The sequence below is a fragment of the Phyllobates terribilis genome, unplaced genomic scaffold (assembly GCF_046119375.1).
Source record: "Phyllobates terribilis strain yellow unplaced genomic scaffold, ASM4611937v1 Scaffold_2__4_contigs__length_985480577, whole genome shotgun sequence".
Taxonomy (NCBI): Eukaryota; Metazoa; Chordata; class Amphibia; order Anura; family Dendrobatidae; genus Phyllobates; species Phyllobates terribilis.
Window position 1 is genome coordinate 421440442 of NW_027362762.1, and position 25389 is coordinate 421465830.

Sequence of the window (25389 nt, forward strand, 5' to 3'; positions counted from 1 at the left end):
AGTCAGACATTGCTTTTCAACCCTGCTTCCACAGAATTTAAAAAAAAAATAAACTCATGAAATAGGCCTGGACAGAAATGATGGTACCCCTGAAAATAATGTGACAAAAGGGACATGTTAAATCAAGTTGTGTCCACTAATTAGCATCACAGGTGTCTACAATCTTGTAATCAGTCAGTGGGCCTGTATATAGGGCTACAGCTACTCACTGTGCTGTTTGGTGACATGGTGTGTACCACACTCAACATGGACCAGAGGAAGCAAAGGAAAGAGTTGTCACAGGAGATTAAAAATAAAATTATAGACAAGCATGTTAAAGGTAAAGGTTATAAGACCATCTCCAAGCAGCTTGATGTTCCTGTGACTACAGTTGCACATATAATTCAGAAATTTAAGATCCATGGGACTGTAGCAAACCTCCCTGGACGTGGCAGCAGGAGGAAAATTGATGACAAATCAAAGAGACGGATAATACGAATGGTAACAAAAGAGCCCAGGGTAACTTCTAAAGAGATTAAAGGTGAACTTCAAGCTCAAGGAACATCAGTGTCAGATCGCACCATCCGTCGTTGTTTGATCCAAAGTGGACTTCATGGGAGACGACCAAGGAGAACACCATTGTTGAAAAAAAATCATAAAAAAGCTAGACTGGAATTTGCCAAACTACATATTGACAAGCCACAAAGCTTCTGGGAGAATGTCCTATGAACAGATGAGACAAAAATGGAAGTTTTTGGAACGGCACATCAGCTCTATGTTCACAGACGGAAAAATGAAACATATCAAGAAAAGAACACTGTCCCTACTGTGAAACATGGAGGAGGTTCTGTTTTGTTCTGGGGCTGCTTTGCTGCATCTGGCACAGGGTGTCTTGAATCTGTGCAGGGTACAATGAATTCTCAAGACTATCAAGGGATTCTAGAGAGAAATATGCTGCCCAGTGTAAAAGTGGAAGTGTGTCTAGGGACTTGACAGAGCTGTTGATATTGATCAAAGGAAACAAGAACTCCCTGGGTATACTGTATACCTGTGCCAGTGTCTTGACCCCTAAGTTTGACCAAAACTGAGCATCTTGGGAATGTAGCAATTCGGGAAGAGCTCTGTTATACCATAAGGGGGACTCAGCTACTGTGTATTTCAATTGAAAAATCTTTTTGGTGGCTTTCCACACTAGAACCACAAGTCTGTGAATTGGTAAGAAGGAGCGTGAGTATTGCTCTGGTGCATCCAAGATGCCCCATAGACTCTGAAGATTCAAACAGTGCTCAAGGTGGTGTTCAGAATTAAGCACATCATTATCTACTATCCAGTGTTGTAGAAAGCAAAGTTGGCCAGCTAAGTAATATAATAAGAAGTCCGGGAGTGCCGCACCTCCCTCATCCCTAGGCCTCTGAAGAGTGATCAGTTTTAGTTTATGTCCATTTGAGCCGCATATGAAGGATGTTAAATGGGAGTTGGCAAAGACCTTTTGGGGGACTATGGGACTATGGAAGCTGAATGTTCCAGAATATGTAGAAATTTAGGGAAAACTATAATTTTAATGACATTGATTCTCCCAGCAACTGACAGATGGAAGGTACCCCATATTCTAATTTTCTCCTGCAAAGTATGACAAAAGAGGGGATATATTTAAATCACAGAGTTGCGTATGCTTAGGTATGTCTATATCTAAATATTTAAAGTTGGATACTATTCGTAGCCTGCAGAATTCATCCCTTACTTTCCATCCCATAGTGCTTCGAGGTAACAACATGGATTTCTGCCAGTTTATTTTTAGACCGGAGAACCGGCCAAATTCATCAATCAGATCCATTACCAACAGCAGTGCAACTCTTGGAGAGGCCATAAACCGGATTAATTCATCGGCATATAATTCCAAATGTGCTCACGGGGACCCACTTTAATCTCCCCTTCAGCCTTGCGGATTCTGACAGCTAGTGGTTCCATGTTAATGGCAAACAAAAGGGGGGACAGAGTGCCCCCCTGTCTAGTTCCTCTCCCCAAGGCAAACAATGTCATACTTCACATTTATCTGTTCAGCAGCTTTCAGAAAAATCTTTGGAAATCAAACAATTGAGTTTATAGATTATTTGACAATTTATTGGCATAAATGTACTGCAAACAGCAAAACTGTTTCCTGTATAAAAAATGTGTAATTTCAGACCTAAAATGAATGAAATTTCAGACTACCACTAACCAGGGAGATTTCAGACCACCGGCAGACCAATCTGCTTATTAATAAATAGCGGAATAAGCAGATTTCTTTAATGAAGATATGTTATCAATATTCTAATATTTGCTTGTATAATTGATTGATGCAACATTTGTTTATTTTTCACATTAAAGTACACTCTGCACCCTATCTTGACTGAAAAAAAAACTGAAATGTATACATTTTTGCAAATTTATTAAAAAAGAAAACTGAAATTTCACATGATCATTAGTATTCAGACCCTTTGCTCAGTATTGAGTAGAAGCACCGTTTTGAGCTAGTACAGCCATGAATCTTCTTGGGAATGATGCAACAAGTTTTTCACACCTAGATCCTCTACCATTCATCCTTGCAGATCCTCCCCAGTTCCATCAGGTTGGATGGTGAACGTTGGTGGACAGCCATTTTCAGGTCTCTCCAGAGATGCTCAATTGGGTTTAAGTCAGGGCTCTGGCTGGGCCAGTCAAGAATTGTCACAGAGTTGTTCTGAAGCCACTCCTTTGTTATTTTAGATGTGTGCTTAGGGTCTTTGTCTTGTTGGAAGGTGAACCTTCGGCCAAGTCTGAGGTCCAGAGTACTCTGGAAGAGGTTTTCATCCAGGATATCTCTGTACTTGGCCGCATTCATGTTTGCTTCAATTGCAACCAGTCGCCCTGTCCCTGCAGTTGAAAAACACCCACATAGCATGATGCTGCCACCACCATCTTTCACTGTTGGGATTGTATTGGGCAGGTGATGAGCAGTGCCTGGTTTTCTCCACACATACCGCTTAGAATTATCACCAAAAAGTTCTATCTTCATCTCATTAAACCAGAGAATCTTATTTCCCATAGTCTGGGAGTCCTTCATATTTTTTTGCGCAAACTCTATGCTGGCTTTCATATGTCTTGCACTGAGGAGAGGCTTTCGTCGGGCCACTCTGCCATAAAGGCCCAACTGGTGGAGGGCAGCAGTGATAGTTGACTTTATGGAACTTTCTACCATCTCCCTACTGCATCTCTGGAGCTCAGCCACAGTGATCTTGGGGTTCTTCTTTACCTCTCTCACCAAGGCTCTTCTCCCACGATTGCTCAGTTTGGCTTGACGCCAGGTCTATGAAGACTTCTGGTGGTACCAAACTTCTTCCATTTAAGGATTATGGAGGCCACTGTGCTCTTAGGAGCTTGAGTAATGCAGACATTCTTTTGTAACCTTGGCCAGTTCCTTTCAGCTGATGATTCTCATTTGGTCTGACATGCACTGTGAGCTGTGAAGTCTTATATAGACAGGTGTGTGTCTTTCCAAATCAAGTCCTAGCACTTTAGTTAAACACAGCTGGACTCCAATGAAGAAGTAGAACAATCTCAAAGAGGATCACAAGGAAATGCACAGCATGTGATTTAAATATGAGTGTCTGAGCAAAGGGTCTGAATACTTATGACCATGTGATATTTCAGTTTTTCTTTTTTAATAAATTTGCAAAAATTTCTACATCTCTGTTTTTTTCAGTCAAGATGGGGTGCAGAGTGTACTTTAATGAGAAAAAAAATGAACATTTTAGAATTTATCAAATGGCTGCAATGAAACAAAGAGTGAAATATTTAAAAGGGTCTGAATATTTTCCGTACCCACTGTATATCAGGTTACAGGAATAATAGCAGCACAGTGGCTCAGTGCTTAGCCGTATAGCCTTGCAGCGCTGCGGTCCTGGATTCAAATCCCACCAAGGACAACATCTGCAAGGAGTTTGTATTTTCTCCCCGTGTTTGGTGGGTGTAGCATCGGCGTCTCTGCCCCCTGACAGGCAGAGACGCCGCCCCCCTTACCGCCGCGCTCCTGACCCGGCGTCTTCCGGCTCTCCTGCTGCTGATGCGACCGGCGCGCACAGCTTCCCGGGCACTGTGCTTAGGGCGCACGCGCGCTCCCTTCCACTTAAAGGGGCCGCGCGTGCCATCCTAAGGAGTCCTCGGCCAATGGCCGGAGGACTTCTCATATAAAAGGCACCTCCTCCAAAATGGAGGTGACCGTGCAAGGTTGTAGCTCTGTGTACTAACTCTGCTTCAGCCCTCAGGTCCCGCTGCTAGCCTGATTACCAGTCCAGTCTGCCAGCCTGACTACCAGTCCAGTCCAACAGCCTGACTACCAGTCCAGCCCGACAGTCTGCTTACAGCCCAGCCCGCCAGTCTGTCTATGGGCTTGGCCAGTCCGCTTATCCGGAGCCTTTACCTGCTACCTGTCTCCGCCAGCCAAGTACACTCTCCAGCCCGACGGTCTGCCTACAGTCCAAACCCGCCAGTCTGTCTATGGGCCAGGCTAGCCGGCCTACCCGGAGAATGTACCAGTTACCTGCCGTGCCTACCAGCCAGCCTACCTGGAGGCTCCTGCTTGTTACCTGCCGTGCCTACCAGCCTGCCTACCTGGAGGCTTCTGCCAGTTACCCGTGGTGTCTGCCAGTCCGTCTACCCGGATCACCCGTCAGCCTGCCTGCCGTGCTCATCTGCTGTACCGGTCAGTCCCTACCTTCTGACCCATGGAAGTCACCTGTTCTCATACAAGGACTGGCCCAGAGTAGCACCTGGTCCCTCTGCTCGGTCCTTCCCTAGTTCACGTTGGTCAGTCCGAGTTGATACCTAGTTACACCCCTCTGGTCCCTCCTTGCACCGCAGCACAGAGGTTCCACCACCCGAATCCGTAACAGTTTGCACGGGCCATGGAAACCGGTGGCCCCCAGGTGCCTTCGCTCGCTGACCTGTACCAGGAGGTTTATCATCAGAGATCCCAACAGGAAACCATCCTGACCTACATGCGGTCCGTCAACTCCCGCCAGGACACGCTGTCCGTCCCACCTGTGTCCGCCTCGAGCCGAGCGGCACCCGCTCCGGCGGCGCCTCAGCCTACTTGTGCCATGGCATCCAGCTCTGGACCCCGGCTCTCTGCGCCTCCTCGTTTTGGAGGTGACCCCGTCTTATGTCGGGGTTTTCTGAACCAGTGCACCCTGCACTTTGAACTCCTGGCACATCAGTTTCCCTTTCCGGACAGATCAAGGACAAGTTAGCCGGCCGGGACATTCCTACCACCCTGGATGACCTGGTGTCACTTGCTACCCGGATTGACATCCGTTTCCTAGAACGAGCTAAGGAGACTACCCGGGAGAGAAGATTTCCTCGTCTTGCTTCTGTTTTCCAGAAACCTGCATCCCAACCAGCAACTCCCTGGGCTCGCTCGCCCGAACCTATGCAGATCGACCAGACCAAGATGGTCAAGTCTCGCCAGGAGACACGCCGAGCCGAGGGGAGCTGTTTCTACTGTGGAAGTAAGGAGCATCTGATCTCTTCCTGTCCGGTGAAGCCGGGAAACTCCAATGTCTAGGACCGCTCGGAGAGGTCGTCCTAGGCAAGCGTAAATCCCCTCCGTCCTTGACCCTATCCGTTTCTATTTCCTGTGGAGAGACCAGCTTCTTTGAAACCGCCCACCTGGATTCCGGAGCCGCTGGGAATCTCATTTCTCAGTCCCTTGTGGAGTAGTATCACATTCCCACCAAATGTCTGGCTGAACCATTGGCAGTCGCTTCCGTGGATGGAAGACTCCTTCCGGTGACCATCTTGCTCGTCACAGAGCCTGTAACCCTTCAGGTGGGAATGCTGCACTCGGAGAAGATCTTCTTCCATGTGCTATCCAGACTCTCTCACTCCCTTTTGCTAGGTTTACCCTGGCTACAGAGATATGAACCCGTTCTGAATTGGCGATCTGGTGAGGTGCTCCGTTGGGGGCAGGATTGCCATGAGACCTGCCTGGTCCCGGTTCGCCCGGCTCGACCTCCGTCTACTCCAGCCAATTTACCTGGTCTACCAGCACCTTACTGGTCCTATGCAGATGTCTTCAACAAGAAGGAAGCAGAGACTCTGCCACCTCATAGGCCATATGATTGTCCTATCGACCTGGTACCCGGTGCCTCTCCACCCTGTGGGCGTATCTACCCCTTGTCGCTGGCCGAAACCCGGGCCATGTCTGAGTATATCTAAGAAAATCTGGCTAGGGGATTCATCCAGAAATCTACCTCCCCGGCTGGAGCAGGATTCTTCTTCGTAAAAAGAAAGACGGTTCATTACGCCCCTTTATCGATTATAGGGGACTCAACCAGATTACCATCAAAAACAAATACCCCCTGCCGCTCATCTCAGAGCTGTTCGACCACCTTAAAGGCTCGAAGATCTTCACCAAGCTCGATCTTCGTGGGGTGTATAACTTGGTCCGGATCCGCCAAGAAAACGAGTGGAAGACGGCATTCAATATCTGGGACAGCCACTATGAATACCGTGTGATGCCCTTCGGCTTCTGAAATGCTTCAGCCATCTTCCAAGAACTAGTTAACGACATCTTACGTGACCTCTTATATTCATGCGTGGTGGTGTACCTGGACGACATCTTGGTCTTCTCTCCGGATCTACCAACACACCGGAGGGATGTTCGTCAGGTCCTGCTTAGGCTCAGGCAGAATCACCTATACACAAAACTTGAGAAATGCCTCTTCGAGCAGACCTCTCTTCCATTCCTAGGCTATATTATCTCTAAGACTGGTCTACGGATGGACCCCGAGAACGTCTCTGCCGTCTTAAAGTGGCCCCGACCGGAGGGGTTGAAGGCGATTCAGCGATTCCTGGGCTTCGCTAACTATTACTGCCTCTTCATCCCACATTTCTCTTCCCGGACTGCACCCATCTCTGCACTCACCCGTAAGGGAGCAAATCCTAAGGAATGGAAGTCCGAAGCGGAGGAGGCCTTCCTCTCCTTAAAACAAGCCTTCTCTTCTGCCCCGGTGCTGCACCGTCCGGATTGCGACAAACAGTTCTTTCTGGAGGTTGATGCTTCCTCTTCCGGATCTGGAGCGGTGCTCATCCAGAAATCTCCGTCTGGGAGAATGGTAACCTGCGGCTTCTTCTCCAAGCTCTTCTCCTCATCCGAGCGCAACTACTCCGTAGGAGACCGAGAACTGCTAGCCATCAAATTGGCGCTGGAGGAGTGGCGTTACCTGCTAGAGGGGGCTCTGCACCCGGTGGTCATCTACACTGACCACAAAAACCTGGCATATCTACAAAATGCCCAAAGACTCAGTCCGCGTCAGGCCCGGTGGTCTTTGTTCTTCGCCCGTTTCAACTTTACCCTACATTACCGCCCTGCGGACAAGAACGTTAAAGCTGACGCTTTGTCCCGATCCTTCCTGTCCTCCGATCAAGAGGAGGAGTCTATGCATATCATCGATCCCTCCAAAGTGATGAATGTGGCTCCGTTGGACCTGTCTCGTCTCCCACCCAGTAAGACGTTTGTAGCGGTTCCGGATCGTAAGAAGGTTCTTCACTGGGGTCATTCATCTAAACTAGCCGGCCATGCTGGCCAGAGGAAGACCTTCCTGCTCATTACCCGGCATTACTGGTGGCCTTCCTTGCGCACGAATGTTGTAGACTTTGTCACGGCCTGTTCATCCTGTGCCTGCAACAAGGTTCCCAGACATCTTCCAGCCGGCCGTCTCCTGCCTCTTCCCGTACCTGCTTCCCCGTGGCAACACATTGCTATGGACTTTATTACTGAGTTTCTGCCGGTTGTACTGTCATTTGGGTGGTCGCTGACCGCTTTTCTAAAATGGCCCACTTTATCCCTCTGCCAGGTCTCAAGTCTGCATCTGAGCTGGCTAAGGACTTCATCCATCACATCTTTCGTCTCCACGGCCTACCCCTCCACATTGTGTCTGATCGAGGGGTCCAGTTCACTTCACGCTTCTGGAGAGCTACGTGTAAGCTGCTGGATATCTCCCTGGATTTCTTCTCTGCTTATCATCCTCAGTCCAATGGCCAAGTGGAACGTATCAACCAGATCCTTACCAGCTTCCTCCGGCACTTCGTCAACGCTCACCATACCGATTGGGTAGAGCTCCTACCATGGGCCGAGTTCTCCTATAACAATCATGAGATCGAATCTTCTTCCAAGTCACCGTTCTTTGTGGTCTACGGTCAACACCCCCGGATTCTGTTTCCCGTTTCCGCTTCAGTGGACAATGCTGCCGCGGAGACTCTGGTCAGCGAATTTTCCACCATTTGGTAGGACACTAGATCCGCACTTCTTCAATCCTCCGAGCGGATGAAGAGACATGCCGACAAGAGACGTCTGGACCCACCTCAATTCCGTCCGGGAGACAAGGTTTGGCTCTCCTCCAAACATGTTCGTCTCAAAATACCCTCCTATAAATTGGGTCCACGGTTCATCAGTCCATTTGAACATAGTAACATAGTTTGTAAAGCCGAATAAAGACTTGCGTCCATCAAGTTCGACCTGTTAGTTCTGTAATTGCTAAAGTTGATCCAGAGGAGGGCAAAAACCCCAAATGATTTAGCCAATCTTCACCTGAGGAAAAATTCCCTCCCGACTCTGAAACCAGCAGTCAGAATAAATCCCTGTATCAACCTACTATTTTATTTTATTTTTAAGTATATGCTGAAATCTGCCTGGTATCTAGAAATGCATCCAGTCCCCGCTTGAACTGGTGTAGTGAATTTGACATTACCGTCTCCTCACTCAGTGAATTCCATATTCTCACTGCTCTTACCGTAAAGAACCCCTTCCTATGCTGGTGCTGAAACCTTTTCTCTTCCAGTCTTAGTGAATGCCCTCTTGTTACCGTAATATCCCTCCTTTTGAACAAATCCCGGGCAAGATCTCTATACTGTCCCCTAACATATTTGTACACATTTATTATGTCCCCCCTCAACCTTCTCTTTTCCAGGCTGAATAGTCCTAGTTTTGCCAACCTCTCTGGGTATTGCAGTCCCTCCATTCCCTTTATTAATTTTGTTGCCCTCCTTTGTACCTTTTCAAGCTCATTTATATCCTTTCTATATATTGGGGCCCATAACTGAGCACAGTATTCCAAGTGTGGTCTGACCAGTGCTTTGTACAGTGGAAGAACAATGTTCTCATCCTTTGAAGCTATACCTCTTCTGATACATCCCATTACCCTGTTTGCCCTTACAACAGCGGCCTGACTTTGGGCACTCCAATTTAGTTTGCTATCAATCAAGATGCCCAAGTCCTTCTCCATCTCTGAATTCCCCAATGATTTCCCATTCAGTGAGTACTGGTGACTTCCATTTTTCCTTCCCATATGTATGACCTTACATTTCTCCTCGTTAAACCTCATTTGCCATTTAATGCTCCACCTACCCAGCTTATCCAAATCCCTCTGTAGGTCTGCACTGTCCTCTTTTGTATTAATTGTTTTACATAACTTTGTGTCATCTGCAAATATTGATATTTTACTATTTATCCCGTTGACTATGTCGTTAATAAAGATATTAAATAACATTGGGCCTAGTACAGACCCCTGTGGTACCCCACTAGTGACGCTTATCCAATCTGAGAATATTCCATTTATAACCACCCTCTGCCTTCTATCCTTTAGCCAGTTAGCTACCCACTTGCAGACATTTTCCCCCAGCCCCATCATTCTCATTTTGTATACCAACCTATTATGTGGCACGCTATCGAACGCTTTTGAGAAGTCGAGATACACGACATCCACTGGTTCCCCCTGATCTAATCGAGAGCTAACCTCCTCGTAGAAGTCAATCAGGTTTGTTTGGCAGGAGCGATTCCTCATGAATCCATGTTGGTTCGGGATTAAAAGATTATTAGCATCAAGATGCTCCGTAATTGCCTCTTTAATGAAGCTTTCAAAAATTTTGCCCACAACGGACGTCAGACTCACCGGCCGATAGTTTCCGGCGTCACTTTTCGCTCCCTTTTTGAATATTGGCACTACATTCGCCTGTCGCCAATCAAGTGGTACAGACCCAGTCTCAACAGAGTCCTTAAATATAAGATATAACGGTCTGTTTATCACATTACTTAGTTCCCTTAGTACCCGTGGGTGTATGCCATCAGGTCCTGGTGATTTGTTTATTTTAATGTTACTGAGGCGTTTCTGTACCTCAACTTGGGTTAGATTAGTCATACTTAGTGGAGGATTAAGCTTGTCACATCTCATTTCTCCTGTTAGTTCTATTTCCTTTGTGAAAGTTGTCGAAAAAAAATTATTTAATAGATTAGCTTTATCCTCATCTTTCTCTATGATTTTGCCTTCCTCACTTTTTATCGGTCCAATATTATCCGATTTAATCCTTTTACTATTTATATACGTAAAGAACAGTTTGGGATTTGATCTACTTTCCCTAGCAATACGTTTCTCTGTTTCCTCCTTCGCTATTTTTATTTGTTTTTTACAGGTTCTCGTTTTTTCCTTGTAACACATTAGTGCCTCCTTACTGTTTTCCTGTTTTAATCTCTTGAATGCCTCTTTTTTGCTATTTAACGCCCCTTTTACGTTCTTGTTCAACCATATTGGTTTCCTCTTATTTCTGGCCCTTTTATTCCCATACGGTATATACCTCTTGCACTGAGTATTCAGAATTCTTTTGAAGGTTTCCCATTTACTATTCGTATTCCATTGATTAAGTACTTTGTCCCAGTCAATAAGTTGAAGGTTTTCTATCAGCTGATCAAACTTCGCCCTCCTAAAGTTTAATGTTTTTGTTGTTCCCTTATTGATAACCCTACTGAAGGGCATTTTGAAGTCGATAATATTATGATCGCTATTACCTAGGTGCCCCCCTATCTGTACCTCAGTTATTCTATCAGGCCTATTAGTCAATATTAAGTCCAACACGGCCTTCCCTCTCGTTGGTTCCTGCACTAGTTGGGAGAGATAATTATCCTTAATATTTGTCAAGAACCTTTTTCCTTTCTGAGATCTACAGGTTTCTGTTTCCCAGTCAATATCCGGGTAGTTGAAATCCCCCATTACAATCACTTCATTATGTTTTGCTACTTTGTCTATTTGTCCTAATAGCAGATTATCATTCTCCTCTGTTATATTTGGTGGCTTATAGCAGACCCCCAGTAATATTTTATTATTATTTTTTGCCCCCTCTATCTCTACCCACATGGACTCGACCCCCTCTTCTCCCTCTCCTATATCTTCCCTTAGTCTGGGTTTTAGACATGACTTTACATATAAGCAGACTCCTCCGCCTTTCCCCTGTTTCCGGTCCCTTCTAAATAAACTATAATCTAATACATTTACCGCCCAGTCGTAGCTATCGTCTAGCCAAGTCTCTGTTATACCTACGATGTCATACCTCTCCTCCGATATAAGCGCCCGCAGCTCATCCGCCTTATTGGTCCTCAAGCAAATCAATCCAGTGGCCTACAAGTTAAAACTCCCGGCCACCTTACGGATTCCCAACTCCTTCCACGTATCTTTCCTCAAACCGGTTATTCTTAATTCTTTTTCCGACGATCCAGGTACCTCCCCAGCTCCGGTCTCCGCTGAGGACGTCTATGAGGTAGGGAACATTCTGGCCACCAAGAGGGTAAGAGGAAAAGCCTTTTTCCTGGTGGATTGGAAGGGGTTTGGCCCAGAGGAGAGAACTTGGAAACCCAGGGAGAACATCCACGCCCGCTTCTTCTTAAAAAAAAATTTTCAGGCCTAAAAAAGAGGGGGCGTAAAGGGGGGGTTACTGTAGCATCGGCATCTCTGCCCCCTGACAGGCAGAGACGCCACCCCCCTTACCGCCGCGCTCCTGGCCCGGCGTCTTCCGGCTCTCCTGCTGCTGCTGCCGGCGGGCGCAGCTTCCCGGGCACTGTGCTTAGGGCGCGCGTGCTCCCTCCCTCTTAAAGGGGCCGCGCGCGCCGTCCTAAGGAGTCCCCGGCCAATGGCCGGAGGACTTCTCATATAAAAGGCACCTCCTCCAAAATGAAGGTACCCGTGCAAGGTTGTAGCTCTGTGTACTAACTCTGCTTCAGCCCTCAGGTCCTGCAGCTAGCCTGACTACCAGTCCAGTCCGCCAGCCTTACTACTAGTCCAGCCCGACAGTCTGCTTACAGCCCAGCCTGCCAGTCTGTCTATGGGCTTGGCCAGTCCGCTTATTCAGAGCCTTTACCTGCTACCTGTCTCCGCCAGCAAAGTACACCCGACGGTCTGCCTACGGTCCAAACCCACCAGTCTGTCTATGGGCCAGGCTAGCCTGCCTACCCGGAGAACGTACCAGTTACCTGCCGTGCCTACCAGCCAGCCTACCTGGAGGCTCCTGCTTGTTACCTGCCATGCCTACCAGCCTGCCTACCTGGAGGCTCCTGCCAGTTACCTGTGGTGTCTGCCAGTCCGTCTACCCGGATCACCTGTCAGCCTGCCTGCTGTGCTCATCTGCTGTACCGGTCAGTCCCTGCCTTCTGACCCGTGGGAGTCACCTGCTCTCATACAAGGACTGGTCCAGAGTAGCACCTGGTCCCTCTGCTCGGTCCTTCCCTGGTTCACGGAGTCGATTGAGCCACCGTGCGACCTTGGTCAGTCCGAGTTGATACCTAGTTACGCCCCTCTGGTCCCTCCTTGCACCGCAGCACAGAGGTTCCACCACCCGGATCCGTAACAGTGGGTTTCCTCCGGGCACTCCAGTTTCCTCCCACACTCCAAAGATACATACTGATAGGGAATGTAGATTGTGAGCCCCAATGGGGACAGTGCCGATTATGTCTGTAAAGCACTGTGGAATTAATGGCGCTATATAAGTGAGCAAAATAAATAAATAATAGCACTGATAGATGACCCAAGTATGAGATTCTGTAACATACCTGGCGGCGTCCTTGCATGGTGGTCCATCTCCCACTGTGCCAGAGCGCGCACTTTATCTCCAGTCCAGAATGTCTCTCTGGCTTCCCTCCATGCTGTCTGTTTGTGTCTGTTTCTGCTGCTTAAGGGCGGCGCCCGATCACTTCCTGCTTTTTGTACCTGCTGTGGGTCACACCCCTTGTGCGTCCTCAGCCTATTGCTGTCTGTCACCTGGTATATAGCTCAGCTGCTCCCATCTATTCCTGCCTGAGCATAGTGTTTCATTCAGTGTGTGCATGCACTCTGAAGGTGCCAGGTCCCGTTCTTTGTCTCCTGCTTTGCGGTATCAGTTCCTGTGTCTGAACTGAGTCCTGTCTATGTCTCCTGCCTTGCGGTATCAGTTCCCGTGTCTGAACTGAGTCCTGTCTATGTCTCCTGCCTTGCGGTATCAGTTCCCGTGTCTGAACTGAGTCCTGTCTATGTCTCCTGCCTTGCGGTATCAGTTCCCGTGTCTGAACTGAGTCCTGTCTATGTCTCCTGCCTTGCGGTATCAGTTCCCGTGTCTGAGCTGAGTCCTGTCTATGTCTCCTGCCTTGCGGTATCAGTTCCCGTGTCTGAGCTGAGTCCTGTCTATGTCTCCTGCCTTGCGGTATCAGTTCCCGTGTCTGAACTGAGTCCTGTCTGTGTTCTCTTGTCTGCCTATCCTGGAGGCTGTATTTCCAGGCCTGTCTGAACACGCTCCTAGCCTGTTCCTTCCGCCTTCTAGGGGCCGATTACCTAGATCCGTTCCTGTATCTTGTCTGTCCTGTCTGAACACGCTCCTAGCCTGTTCCTCCCGCCTTCTAGGGGCTGATTACCTAGACCCGCTCCTGTATCTTGTCTGTCCTGTCTGAACACGCTCCTTGCCTGTTCATCCTGCCTCTCTGGGGGCCGTATTCCCAGACCCGCTCCTGTATTCCGCTGCAGTGTCGGTCTCCTCCGTACACTCAGTTCCAGTCTGAACTCTCTCCTATCCTTTACCTGTTTTGCCTCTATGTCCGTTCCCTTCCTTTTTCTGCAGAGTCTGAACTCGTACCTAACTCCTGCTTGTTGTCTCTGTACTCCCGTTTGTGAGTTTGTGGTCCACTCGCTACTTCACTGCAAGTACCCTGTGGGTATCTGGCTCTGCCTTTCCCTTCCTGTCTGTTCCGTGTGAACAGAGCCCTGTCCCCCCTGCTCAGCCTTGCCTGCTCTGACTCCTTTGCTCACCGCTCCGGCGGTTCTAGCCTGCTCTGACTCCTTTGCTCACCGCTCCGGCGGTTCTAGCCTGCTCTGACTCCTTTGCTCACCGCTCCGGCGGTTCTAGCCTGCTCTGACTCCTTTGCTCACCGCTCCGGCGGTTCTAGCCTGCTCTGACTCCTTTGCTTACCGCTCCGGCGGTTCTAGCCTGCTCTGACTCCTTTGCTCGCTGCTCCGGCAGCCTTGCTCCGCTCTTATCCTTTTGCTCACTGCTCCGGCAGTCTCGCTCCGCTCTTATCCTTTTGCTCACTGCTCCGGCAGTCTTGCTCCACTCTTGCTCACCGCTCCAGGCGGTCTCGTCCTGCTTTACTCTTGCTCACTGCTCCGGCAGTCTCGCTCAGCTCTGACCCTTTGCTCACCGCTCCTGGCGGCCTTGTCCTGCTCTACTCTTGCTCACCGCTCCAGGCGGCTTTGTCCTGCCCTGTTCTCGCTCACCTCTCTGGGCGGCCTCACTCTGCTGTGTTTGTCCGCCACATGTGTGGTTCTGTTCCTGAGTCCCAGTGTGTACTGGGTCCTATCCCGCCTGTGTTCCTACCTGCTAGTGCTTCCCTGTCTGCACTCTAGCTGTGCTTGCCTGTACCCCCCTGCCTGCATACCCGCCTGCCTGCATACCAGTCGTGCCTGCCTATACCCACCAGTCTGTGTGCCAGCCTACCAGTCTGTTCCTGTATTCCCCTGTGTGGGTCAACAGCCGTGTCCGGGGTCTGTCCTGGAGTAGCACCTGGTCCCTCTGCTCGGTTCCTCCTTGGAGCACTGGCGTCGTATGCCGTCGTGCGACCCTGGTCGGATCGGGTGAATACCTAGTTACGCCCCTCCAGGCATTCACTCTCCGGCACGGTCCAGTGGAATCACTACAATCACACGCACACGCCGCTCAGCCCGGGCGTGTGCATTACAGCATGCTCAGGCCATGGTTCCCGTTGAGCCCCACGGCCTTCGCTCTCTGAGAAGTTTTCCAGCGAATACATGCATTAAAATAAATAAATAAATAATTTTTTTTTTCCCTTTAGCTGAGTTCCAGGCGAATTACGCACCCGTCCAGATGGATCTATCTGCTCTCGTTCCTGCGGATCCGCCACGTTACTATGGGGATCCAAGACAGTGTTGTGCATTTGTGGAGCAATGCATGCTACACTTGAAGGCCTACCCTCTCTATTTTCCTTCCGATTGGGCTAAAGTGGCCTTTATGATTGACTACCTAGCGGGTGATGCCTTGAAATGGGTCACCCCCCTATGGGAAGCATGGGATCCTGTCGTCCTTGACCTGCAGGCCTTCCTGGTGGCCTTTCGTATGGTCTTCGAGGATCCTAACCCGGAGGCTCCTGCTGAAGCTTCACTTCCCAATATCCCGGAGCAGCCCCAATGGGTAATGTGTGTGGGTAGCGCAATAGTCCTCCAGCCCAATGAGACTACTGCCCACCCAGAATCCTCACAGGGTGACTACGCTTTCCGGAATACTTCTCCCAACCTCAAGAGGCAGTCCAGACGTGCTAGACGTAGAGGCCAGCCGTCACGCCAGGGTCTGTCCTCCCTGAGACCTCCTGACCCCAACCTTGAAGTCCCTACTGAAGCTTCATCTCCCTGTATCCCGGAGAAGCCCCAACGGGTAATGTGCGTGGGTAGTGCACCAGTTCTCCTGCCCGAAGAGACTTCTGCCCATCCAGACTCCACACAGGAGAACTTCCTGCACCCGGCATCAGATGCTTCACCCACTTTAACCGGTGTGCATGTCCAAGGATGCTCCAAAGCTGTGGTTACCTCAGAGTCTGTGCACCTCTACTACCTGGCGGAGGACCCCCTGTTGCCTCCTGAATCCTCCGGGATACCACTCGATGACAAATGGAGAGAGACTTCTCTACACCCGGTACTCGATACTTTGTCCGCTTCGTCCTGTGAGCCTGACAATGGGTACCCCAAAGTGGTAGTTACTCCCGAGTCTCTACACCCCTCCGACCAGGCAGAGGACCTCCAGTTGTCTCCTGAACCCTTCGGGGTGCTACCTGGTAGCGAAAGGACAGAGACTCTCCTATACTCTGTACCTGATACCTCGCTCGCTTCGTCCAGTGAGTCCAACCTAGTGTACTCCGAAGCAGAGGTTACTCCCGAGTCTCTACACCCCTCTGACCAGGCGGAGGACCTCCAGTTGTCTCCTGAACCCTTCGGGGTGCCACCTGGTGGTGAATGGACAGAGACTTTCCTATACTCGGTACCCGATACCTCGCCTGCTTCGTCCAGTGAGTCCGACCTAGTGTACTCTGAAGCAGATGTTTTCTCTGAGCCTCTGCACTCTTCTGACCTGGCGGAGGACCTCCAGTTGTTTCCTGAATCCTCCGGGGTACCACCAGATAACAAAGAGACAGTGACTTTTCCTCATTATGTACCTGATAACCCATCTATTTCTTCCTGTGAGCTTGACAAGATGTACCTCGAAGCAGAGATTACCCCCAAGTCTCTGTCCCCCTCCAACCCGGTGGAGGACTTCCAGTTGTCTCCTGTACCCTCTGGGGTGCCACCTGAAAATATGTGGAGAGAGACTTCCTTGTGTGCTGTTCCTGGTACTCCACCCGTTTCGTCTGTTGCTAAGGGTGGCTGGATGGGAGGTAGCATCCTAGCTACCCAGAGGAGACCAGTTTTTCCGGTGGACAGTGGAAGTGATCTCTTCGAAGTGAAGAATTGGCCCTCGAATTCCCTGCGGAAGATTCTGGCAGGCCTGAAGAAGAGGGGGCGTAAGGGGGGGGTACTGTAACATACCTGGCGGCGTCCTTGCATGGTGGTCCATCTCCCACTGTGCAAGAGCGCGCACTTTATCTCCAGTCCAGAATGTCTCTCTGGCTTCCCTCCATGCTGTCTGTTTGTGTCTGTTTCTGCTGCTTAAGGGCGGCGCCCGATCACTTCCTGCTTTTTGTACCTGCTGTGGGTCACACCCCTTGTGCGTCCTCAGCCTATTGCTGTCTGTCACCTGGTATATAGCTCAGCTGCTCCCATCTATCCCTGCCTGAGCATAGTGTTTCATTCAGTGTGTGCATGCACTCTGAAGGTGCCAGGTCCCGTTCTTTGTCTCCTGCTTTGCGGTATCAGTTCCTGTGTCTGAACTGAGTCCTGTCTATGTCTCCTGCCTTGCGGTATCAGTTCCCGTGTCTGAACTGAGTCCTGTCTATGTCTCCTGCCTTGCGGTATCAGTTCCCGTGTCTGAACTGAGTCCTGTCTATGTCTCCTGCCTTGCGGTATCAGTTCCCGTGTCTGAACTGAGTCCTGTCTATGTCTCCTGCCTTGCGGTATCAGTTCCTGTGTCTGAGCTGAGTCCTGTCTATGTCTCCTGCCTTGCGGTATCAGTTCCCGTGTCTGAGCTGAGTCCTGTCTATGTCTCCTGCCTTGCGGTATCAGTTCCCGTGTCTGAACTGAGTCCTGTCTGTGTTCTCTTGTCTGCCTATCCTGGAGGCTGTATTTCCAGGCCTGTCTGAACACGCTCCTAGCCTGTTCCTTCCGCCTTCTAGGGGCCGATTACCTAGATCCGTTCCTGTATCTTGTCTGTCCTGTCTGAACACGCTCCTAGCCTGTTCCTCCCGCCTTCTAGGGGCTGATTACCTAGACCCGCTCCTGTATCTTGTCTGTCCTGTCTGAACACGCTCCTTGCCTGTTCATCCTGCCTCTCTGGGGGCCGTATTCCCAGACCCGCTCCTGTATTCCGCTGCAGTGTCGGTCTCCTCCGTACACTCAGTTCCAGTCTGAACTCTCTCCTATCCTTTACCTGTTTTGCCTCTATGTCCGTTCCCTTCCTTTTTCTGCAGAGTCTGAACTCGTACCTAACTCCTGCTTGTTGTCTCTGTACTCCCGTTTGTGAGTTTGTGGTCCACTCGCTACTTCACTGCAAGTACCCTGTGGGTATCTGGCTCTGCCTTTCCCTTCCTGTCTGTTCCGTGTGAACAGAGCCCTGTCCCCCCTGCTCAGCCTTGCCTGCTCTGACTCCTTTGCTCACCGCTCCGGCGGTTCTAGCCTGCTCTGACTCCTTTGCTCACCGCTCCGGCGGTTCTAGCCTGCTCTGACTCCTTTGCTCACCGCTCCGGCGGTTCTAGCCTGCTCTGACTCCTTTGCTCACCGCTCCGGCGGTTCTAGCCTGCTCTGACTCCTTTGCTTACCGCTCCGGCGGTTCTAGCCTGCTCTGACTCCTTTGCTCGCTGCTCCGGCAGCCTTGCTCCGCTCTTATCCTTTTGCTCACTGCTCCGGCAGTCTCGCTCCGCTCTTATCCTTTTGCTCACTGCTCCGGCAGTCTTGCTCCACTCTTGCTCACCGCTCCAGGCGGTCTCGTCCTGCTTTACTCTTGCTCACTGCTCCGGCAGTCTCGCTCAGCTCTGACCCTTTGCTCACCGCTCCTGGCGGCCTTGTCCTGCTCTACTCTTGCTCACCGCTCCAGGCGGCTTTGTCCTGCCCTGTTCTCGCTCACCTCTCTGGGCGGCCTCACTCTGCTGTGTTTGTCCGCCACATCTGTGGTTCTGTTCCTGAGTCCCAGTGTGTACTGGGTCCTATCCCGCCTGTGTTCCTACCTGCTAGTGCCTCCCTGTCTGCACTCTAGCTGTGCTTGCCTGTACCCCCCTGCCTGCATACCCGCCTGCCTGCATACCAGTCGTGCCTGCCTATACCCACCAGTCTGTGTGCCAGCCTACCAGTCTGTTCCTGTATTCCCCTGTGTGGGTCAACAGCCGTGTCCGGGGTCTGTCCTGGAGTAGCACCTGGTCCCTCTGCTCGGTTCCTCCTTGGAGCACTGGCGTCGTATGCCGTCGTGCGACCCTGGTCGGATCGGGTGAATACCTAGTTACGCCCCTCCAGGCATTCACTCTCCGGCACGGTCCAGTGGAATCACTACAATCACACGCACACGCCGCTCAGCCCGGGCGTGTGCATTACAGATTCACATACATGGAAGTTTGTAGAGCTTTAAGCCAACTTTGTATTAGCATATGCAAATGCACCAAAGATTACATTTTCACCTGACAATCTGCACTTTTTATCTAATCTGTACTGTCTTCATGAAACTGTATGTCTTACCTTGATTTGCCTTATCCATCCAATTACTACTGTCTCCATAATATGTATTGTAGCTCCTTGTTTGGTGAGTACTGTTGCGTTTTTTAGTAGTTCAATAGAAGGAATGGGAAGCACAATAGATCCCTAATAAAATGTATCCAAAAAGACAAATAGCACTGCATTAAATATACTGTTCTATAAAACACATTTTACTTACTATGATCAGCTAGTAATGAAGCATCACGATTATTCAACCATGGTAACACCACTTGGATGCTTTAAGTAGCGCTGGCACAGTTTGTCATATAACCATTGGATCATATGTAAGGATAGTGGACAGTGCTGTCGCGTTCCTACCCCTGAAGACACCAATCGCATTGTGTTGTATTGTAATGTGTATTATGTCATGCATGTTTTTATATATCATGTCTTGTGAATTGTGTTGCAATGTACACTGTGTAGTAGTACTGTAAGTAATGTATAGAGTAGGATGTGATAACTTAAGGAATAGTGTGTAAGATAGGTAGAATAGGAATTGATAGTTGACTGAAGCAAAGGTAATGACATTAGGGTAAGATAGAGTTAATGATTGGGACTAGCCCACATGGGGTGGGTAGGTGTAAGGGCAAGTGAAGACTTCCTGTTAGTTGGTTAGATAGGGTCTGGAGTGTAAAGTGAGCAGAGCTGCATGAACGGGTTACCCTAAGTGAGAGGAGACTAAGGATAAGGGATAGTGTGACCCGGAAGAGAAGTCACTGACGAGACAGAGTGACCTTCCGGAGAGGGGTCCTTGTGTGACATGCAGAAGTAGTGCTGTTGCTTCCAAAGCATCCAGCAACTGTTACAAATAACACAAGCACAGGAGACAGGAAGTGTTGTGCTTCAGAAGCATCCAGCAACTAGAGGGGTTAACACAGTCACAGGAGACAGGGAGTGTTTTAGCAGAGCCCTAGGGGGATTGTGGGGAACTTGTTACTGAAGTCTGGCTGAAGCCGAAGACTGTCTGGATCTGACAGAAGGCAACTGAACAGGATTCAGATCAGGAAAGAAACTAAACACAGGTCATATAAACTCCCTGAACAAACAGTGCAGAGTATTATGGGGCAGGAAGATAAGGACTGGAAGGAATTGTGTCACAGGGATAATCTACCTCATCAAACCTTCCCCCCCTCCATATCCATGCAGGATAAAGTATGCTGTGTACTATTGTGTCCTTTTGAAGGAAAAGCCTGTGGTTGTGTATGCACAGAAGCGTGCTGCTAAGAGATCTAATCTGTGCCTAATTATGCTACTGAAGAGACTGTAATACTGTGCCTTGTGAAGAAACTGCTGTATTGTTACTGGAGCCGGTTGCTCAAGAAACTCGAAGATTGTTGCTGTAATATCCCTGAATTGCAAGGGCTGTGCTTCAGATTAAATTCCACTGTTAAACTGTTGAAAAAGACTCTTGTCAGATGTGTCTGGTCAGCAATTGAATCTATCGTGTGCCTGAGAGAAGCTGCAGCCTATGGTCACCCTGAGTAACGGTTCCCCCAGGATTCCAAAGAATTCATGAAACCCGTCTCGCCCTATCTGAACCTAGCAGCGTGTGGTGTAACACTTGGATAGGACACCGAGTCAGGAACCCCAGAGCTTTTAATGCAGAAGGAAACAGAGTTAAGCAGGACTTGGCATGACGGAATAGTGTGGTTCCCGATTGCAAGGGTTCCAGGGTGCCAGTAGTGGAAGAAATAGGATACAGAACCCGATGAGTAAGTAAGGAGACTTGATGATCAGGACTATAGAGTTAAAGCTGGGTTGTGGCGGATTAGAGAGAAAAAGTATGCTTTACTAGCCCTGAAGTAAACGGAGAAAGGATACTGAAGGTGGAAAATGCTTTATACTGTAAAGGAATTGTCCATAAGACTTTGTACCCTCTATTCCTTGTATATAACCTTTACCAAGTTACCATTTAGTATAGAGTTTGTTTTGAAACAGAAGTCTCCCTCATTGAACTGTAAAACATATGGTCCTGGCCAGCCCACACCGCCAACTACATGCAGCCTGCACGGGTGTAAGGCCCTCATAGCAAAAGTCCACACACCCAGCCAGGACCCACACTTTTATGTAGCACCCCAGCGAGTAAAAGGAGACAAGTGCCTTGCTCGCGGCTACTGCCCTGCACCGCTTTACACATACTTAACCTACCTCTGCATGACCTGCTATAACTTCAAGGTTTCCAGTGAACCTATACAACATTTCAATAATCTTTTCAGTGCTATGTGATCCAACTGTGATACTTCCATTGCTGATGAGTGGAAGGAAAACTTGATGGAGAACAGTGTCAAAGTACTTCAACGGATATTTGGCACAATCCACTGACATCACCTGATTACCTAAAGTGAATCCAGAACATATAAAAGATAGTGATGCCAAAAGGAAAACAACCAAAAATACATAGCCATGTAACTTTTTTTTTACCATTGTAATTGCAGTATGACCTTTCAGTACCTTACCTATGTTTTCACTTGTGAGTTTAATTGCAGATGCTAGCTTCACAAAGCATATGCTTTTGCTCTGTAATGTGGAAGGAGGTTTAATGGAGGCTGCAAGTGACCCCTTTGCAAGCTTAAAATAAATATATAATGTGTGAACATCTTCATTCTTCAGAAATTCACAGAGGTTGTTCCTGCAGAAGTAATGGAATCACTTGTTATGTGTGGTTGGATAAAAATGGTCTCCACTAAGGTGGTTAGTGAGATAAATAAGACATTACATATTGCTTTCTGTACCTGTAGTAAAGTATATATATAAATGTTTCATTGTGTCACCTTATCGTAAATTATGGGCAGTTTCTATGTGCAATCCAAGTTTATTAAATCCTTAAACAAAGATAATTTTTCAGCTACTAATGTGCATGTATTGGGATCTTTACCATTTTGCCCAATGTTTTTTGTGAAAAGAAATCCCCAAAAATTGGTTAGTGTAAAGTTATGCAACAAATTGGTCTGCCAGCCACTTATTGTTGCCTGCAAGGGGTAACCCGATTGGCTGCCCCCGAATGTAAAAGATGGTCATGAAAAGAAGAAATCAAACAAAAGATAACAGAGAACCTTTCATGGTTATATGTTGTGGGAATGCACATTCCACGAGACAATTTTCCATACTGCAGAACTTTTCACGGTTTCAGGTATGTGTAGTTTTTCTATGTTATTAATACCTGTAGGTGTGGTCCAAAAGCAGAGCTTTCATGTCATCAGCCCGTGGTCTCAGAGAGGACATAACTCGGATTTCAATCCAATGTAAAAGTTCATCCATTCTTGCAACAACTGCAAACAAACATTTTACAATCAAAAATGCTGAATGAATGGAGAATAAACACATAAACACGTAGTGTGATCATATTAGTCATCTAATCTAGTGTACCATGATCAAATAATATTAGGACACTCAATTGTCCCAGGATTCAAAAGCCCAATATGACAACTACTATCTATACTATGTATGGCTGTGTTCATATTGCAGTGTGCCTTCAGTATTCATATAAGGAAATGATCTAGTAGTGTCATGTTCCGCGACTTGGGAGTTATACAGTATTGTATTATGATTGTATTATTGCTGTTATATTGCTATTAAATCAGGTTTGCTTTTTGAGGTTTGTCCTGTCTCTCTCCCTGTAGTCTAACTCTGATGTAAGTAACCCCTCCCTTCTTATAGTTAGCATTGTCAGCAATTTTTGTACATCCCTGGTTAAAAATCATATTTTCACCTGATGCTGTTTTGTTGTGAATAATGAAAGAATTTCAGCCTGAGAATAAAGCTCTCCTGGAATATACAGTACAGACCAAAAGTTTGGACACACCTTCTCATTTAAAGATTTTTCTGTATTTTCATGACTGTACATTCACACTGAAGGCATCAAAACTATGAATTAACACATGTGGAATTATATACTTAATACAAAAGTCTAAACAACTGAAAATATGTTTTACATTCTAGGTTCTTTAAAGTAGCCACCTTTTGCTTTGATGACTGCTTTGCACACTCTTGGCATTCTCTTGATGAGCTTCAAGAGGTAGTCACCAGAAATGGTTTTCACTTCACAGGTGTGCCCTGTCAGGTTTAATAAGTGGGATTTCTTGCCTTATAAATGGGGTTGGGACCATCAGTTGTGTTGTGCAGAAGTCAGGTGGATACACAGCTGATAGTCCTACTGAATAGACTGTTAGAATTTGTATTATGGCAAGAAAAAAGCAGCTAAGTAAAGAAAAACGAGTGGCCATCATTACTTTAAGAAACGAAGGTCAGTCAGTCCGAAAAATTGGGCAAACTTTGAATGTGTCCCCAAGTGCAGTTGCAAAAACCATCAAGCGTTACAAAGAAACTGGCTCACATGAGGACCGCCCCAGGAAAGGAAGACCAAGAGTCACCTCTGCTTCTGAGGATAAGTTTATCCAAGTCACCAGCCTCAGAAATCGCAGGTTAACAGCAGCTCAGATTAGAGACCAGGTCAATGCCACACAGAGTTCTAGCAGCAGACACATCTCTACAACAACTGTTAAGAGGAGACTTTGTGCAGCAGGCCTTCATGGTAAAATAGCTGCTAGGAAACAACTGCTAAGGACAGGCAACAAGCAGAAGAGACTTGTTTGGGCTAAAGAACACAAGGAATGGACATTAGACCAGTGGAAATCTGTGCTTTGGTCTGATGAGTCCAAATTTGAGATCTTTGGTTCCAACCACCATGTCTGTGCAACACAGAAAAGGTGAATGGATGGACTCTACATGCCTGGTTCCCACCGTGAAGCATGGAGGAGGAGGTGTGATGGTGTGGGGGTGCTTTGCTGGTGACACTGTTGGGGATTTATTCAAAATTGAAGGCATACTGAACCAGCATGGCTACCACAGCATCTTGCAGCGGCATGCTATTCCATCCGGTTTGCATTTAGTTGGACCATCATTTATTTTTCAACAGGACAATGACCCCAAACACACCTCCAGGCTGCGTAAGGGCTATTTGACCAGAAGGGAGAGTGATGAGGTGCTACGCCAGATGACCTGGCCTCCACAGTCACCAGACTTGAACCCAATCGAGATGGTTTGGGGTGAGCTGGACCGCAGAGTGAAGGCAAAAGGGCCAACAAGTGCTAAGCATCTCTGGGAACTCCTTCAAGATTGTTGGAAGACCATTTCCGGTGACTACCTCTTGAAGCTCATCAAGAGAATGCCAAGAGTGTGCAAAGCAGTCATCAAAGCAAAAGGTGGCTACTTTGAAGAACCTAGAATATAAGACATATTTTCAGTTGTTTCACACTTTTTTGTTAAGTATATAATTCCACATGTGTTAATTCATAGTTTTGATGCCTTCAGTGTGAATGTACAATTTTCATAGTCATGAAAATACAGAAAAATCTTTAAATGAGAAGGTGTGTCCAAACTTTTGGTCTGTACTGTATATATATTTTATATATGCCTCGGCAGCTCAGTTAACATTGTCTGACAAAGTTTTTGGTGTGAGTACTGGTACAATACAGACATTCATAGAAATGATGTCTAAAGAGCCCCCAACTTGCATCCCAGTTATGGAATCAGAATAAGTAGTATGCACCCCCATAGACTTCTTAGGACTTGACTCTGGGTAAATGCCTATTAACTCCTAATGTAAAATTGTGTGTATCATATGCAACTGTAATGGCATAACGTGACATACAGCTAAGCAATATATTCAGTGTATACAGGAGAGTTCCTGGCATACAGCATATGCTAAAATACACTAAAAATACAGTGTGAACATAATTTTAAAGCACCACTCCAGCATTTTGTTTTATTTTATCGCTGGAGTGGTGTCACTAATGTAAATTCTCTGCCCCTAGTATAATACTTACCAGCCACCGTTTTCATCTGTGGTTGGTCTTCTGCAGGTTGTGACCTGTCACATTGCTCCAGTGTTTGATGGGCGATCCGGAGGTCACTACTCAATGTAAGTCTATAAGAGCCAGAATGAACTCTAAGGCCACGGGCTCGCTATCAGTATTTGGCCACAGCCCCACTATCAGTATTTGGTCTGTATTTTTTCTCAGGAGTGGGAGCCAAAGCCAGGTGAGGAACAATCAGGTATAATAGAAACAAGTGCACCAATTCTGCATTTATCACCCTCTCCTGGTTTTGGCTTCCACTCCTGAGAAAAAATACTGACCAAATACTGATAGTGGGGCCGTGGCCATAGGCCACTTTCACACGTTCAGTATTTGGTCAGTATTTTACA

The 25389-nt window shown here is 47.9% G+C and overlaps 1 protein-coding gene across 1 annotated transcript in view; it reads right to left on the reverse strand.

Annotated features, from left to right (window-relative positions):
• The window catches only part of LOC141213014 (uncharacterized), a 903379-nt gene that overhangs the window by 843376 nt on the left and 34614 nt on the right, over window positions 1–25389 (reverse strand). Inside the window, 4 exon segments of the mRNA XM_073665145.1 lie at window positions 19167–19289; window positions 21333–21520; window positions 21641–21813; window positions 22345–22453. Of these exon segments, the coding sequence (XP_073521246.1) occupies window positions 19167–19289; window positions 21333–21520; window positions 21641–21813; window positions 22345–22453 (593 nt within the window).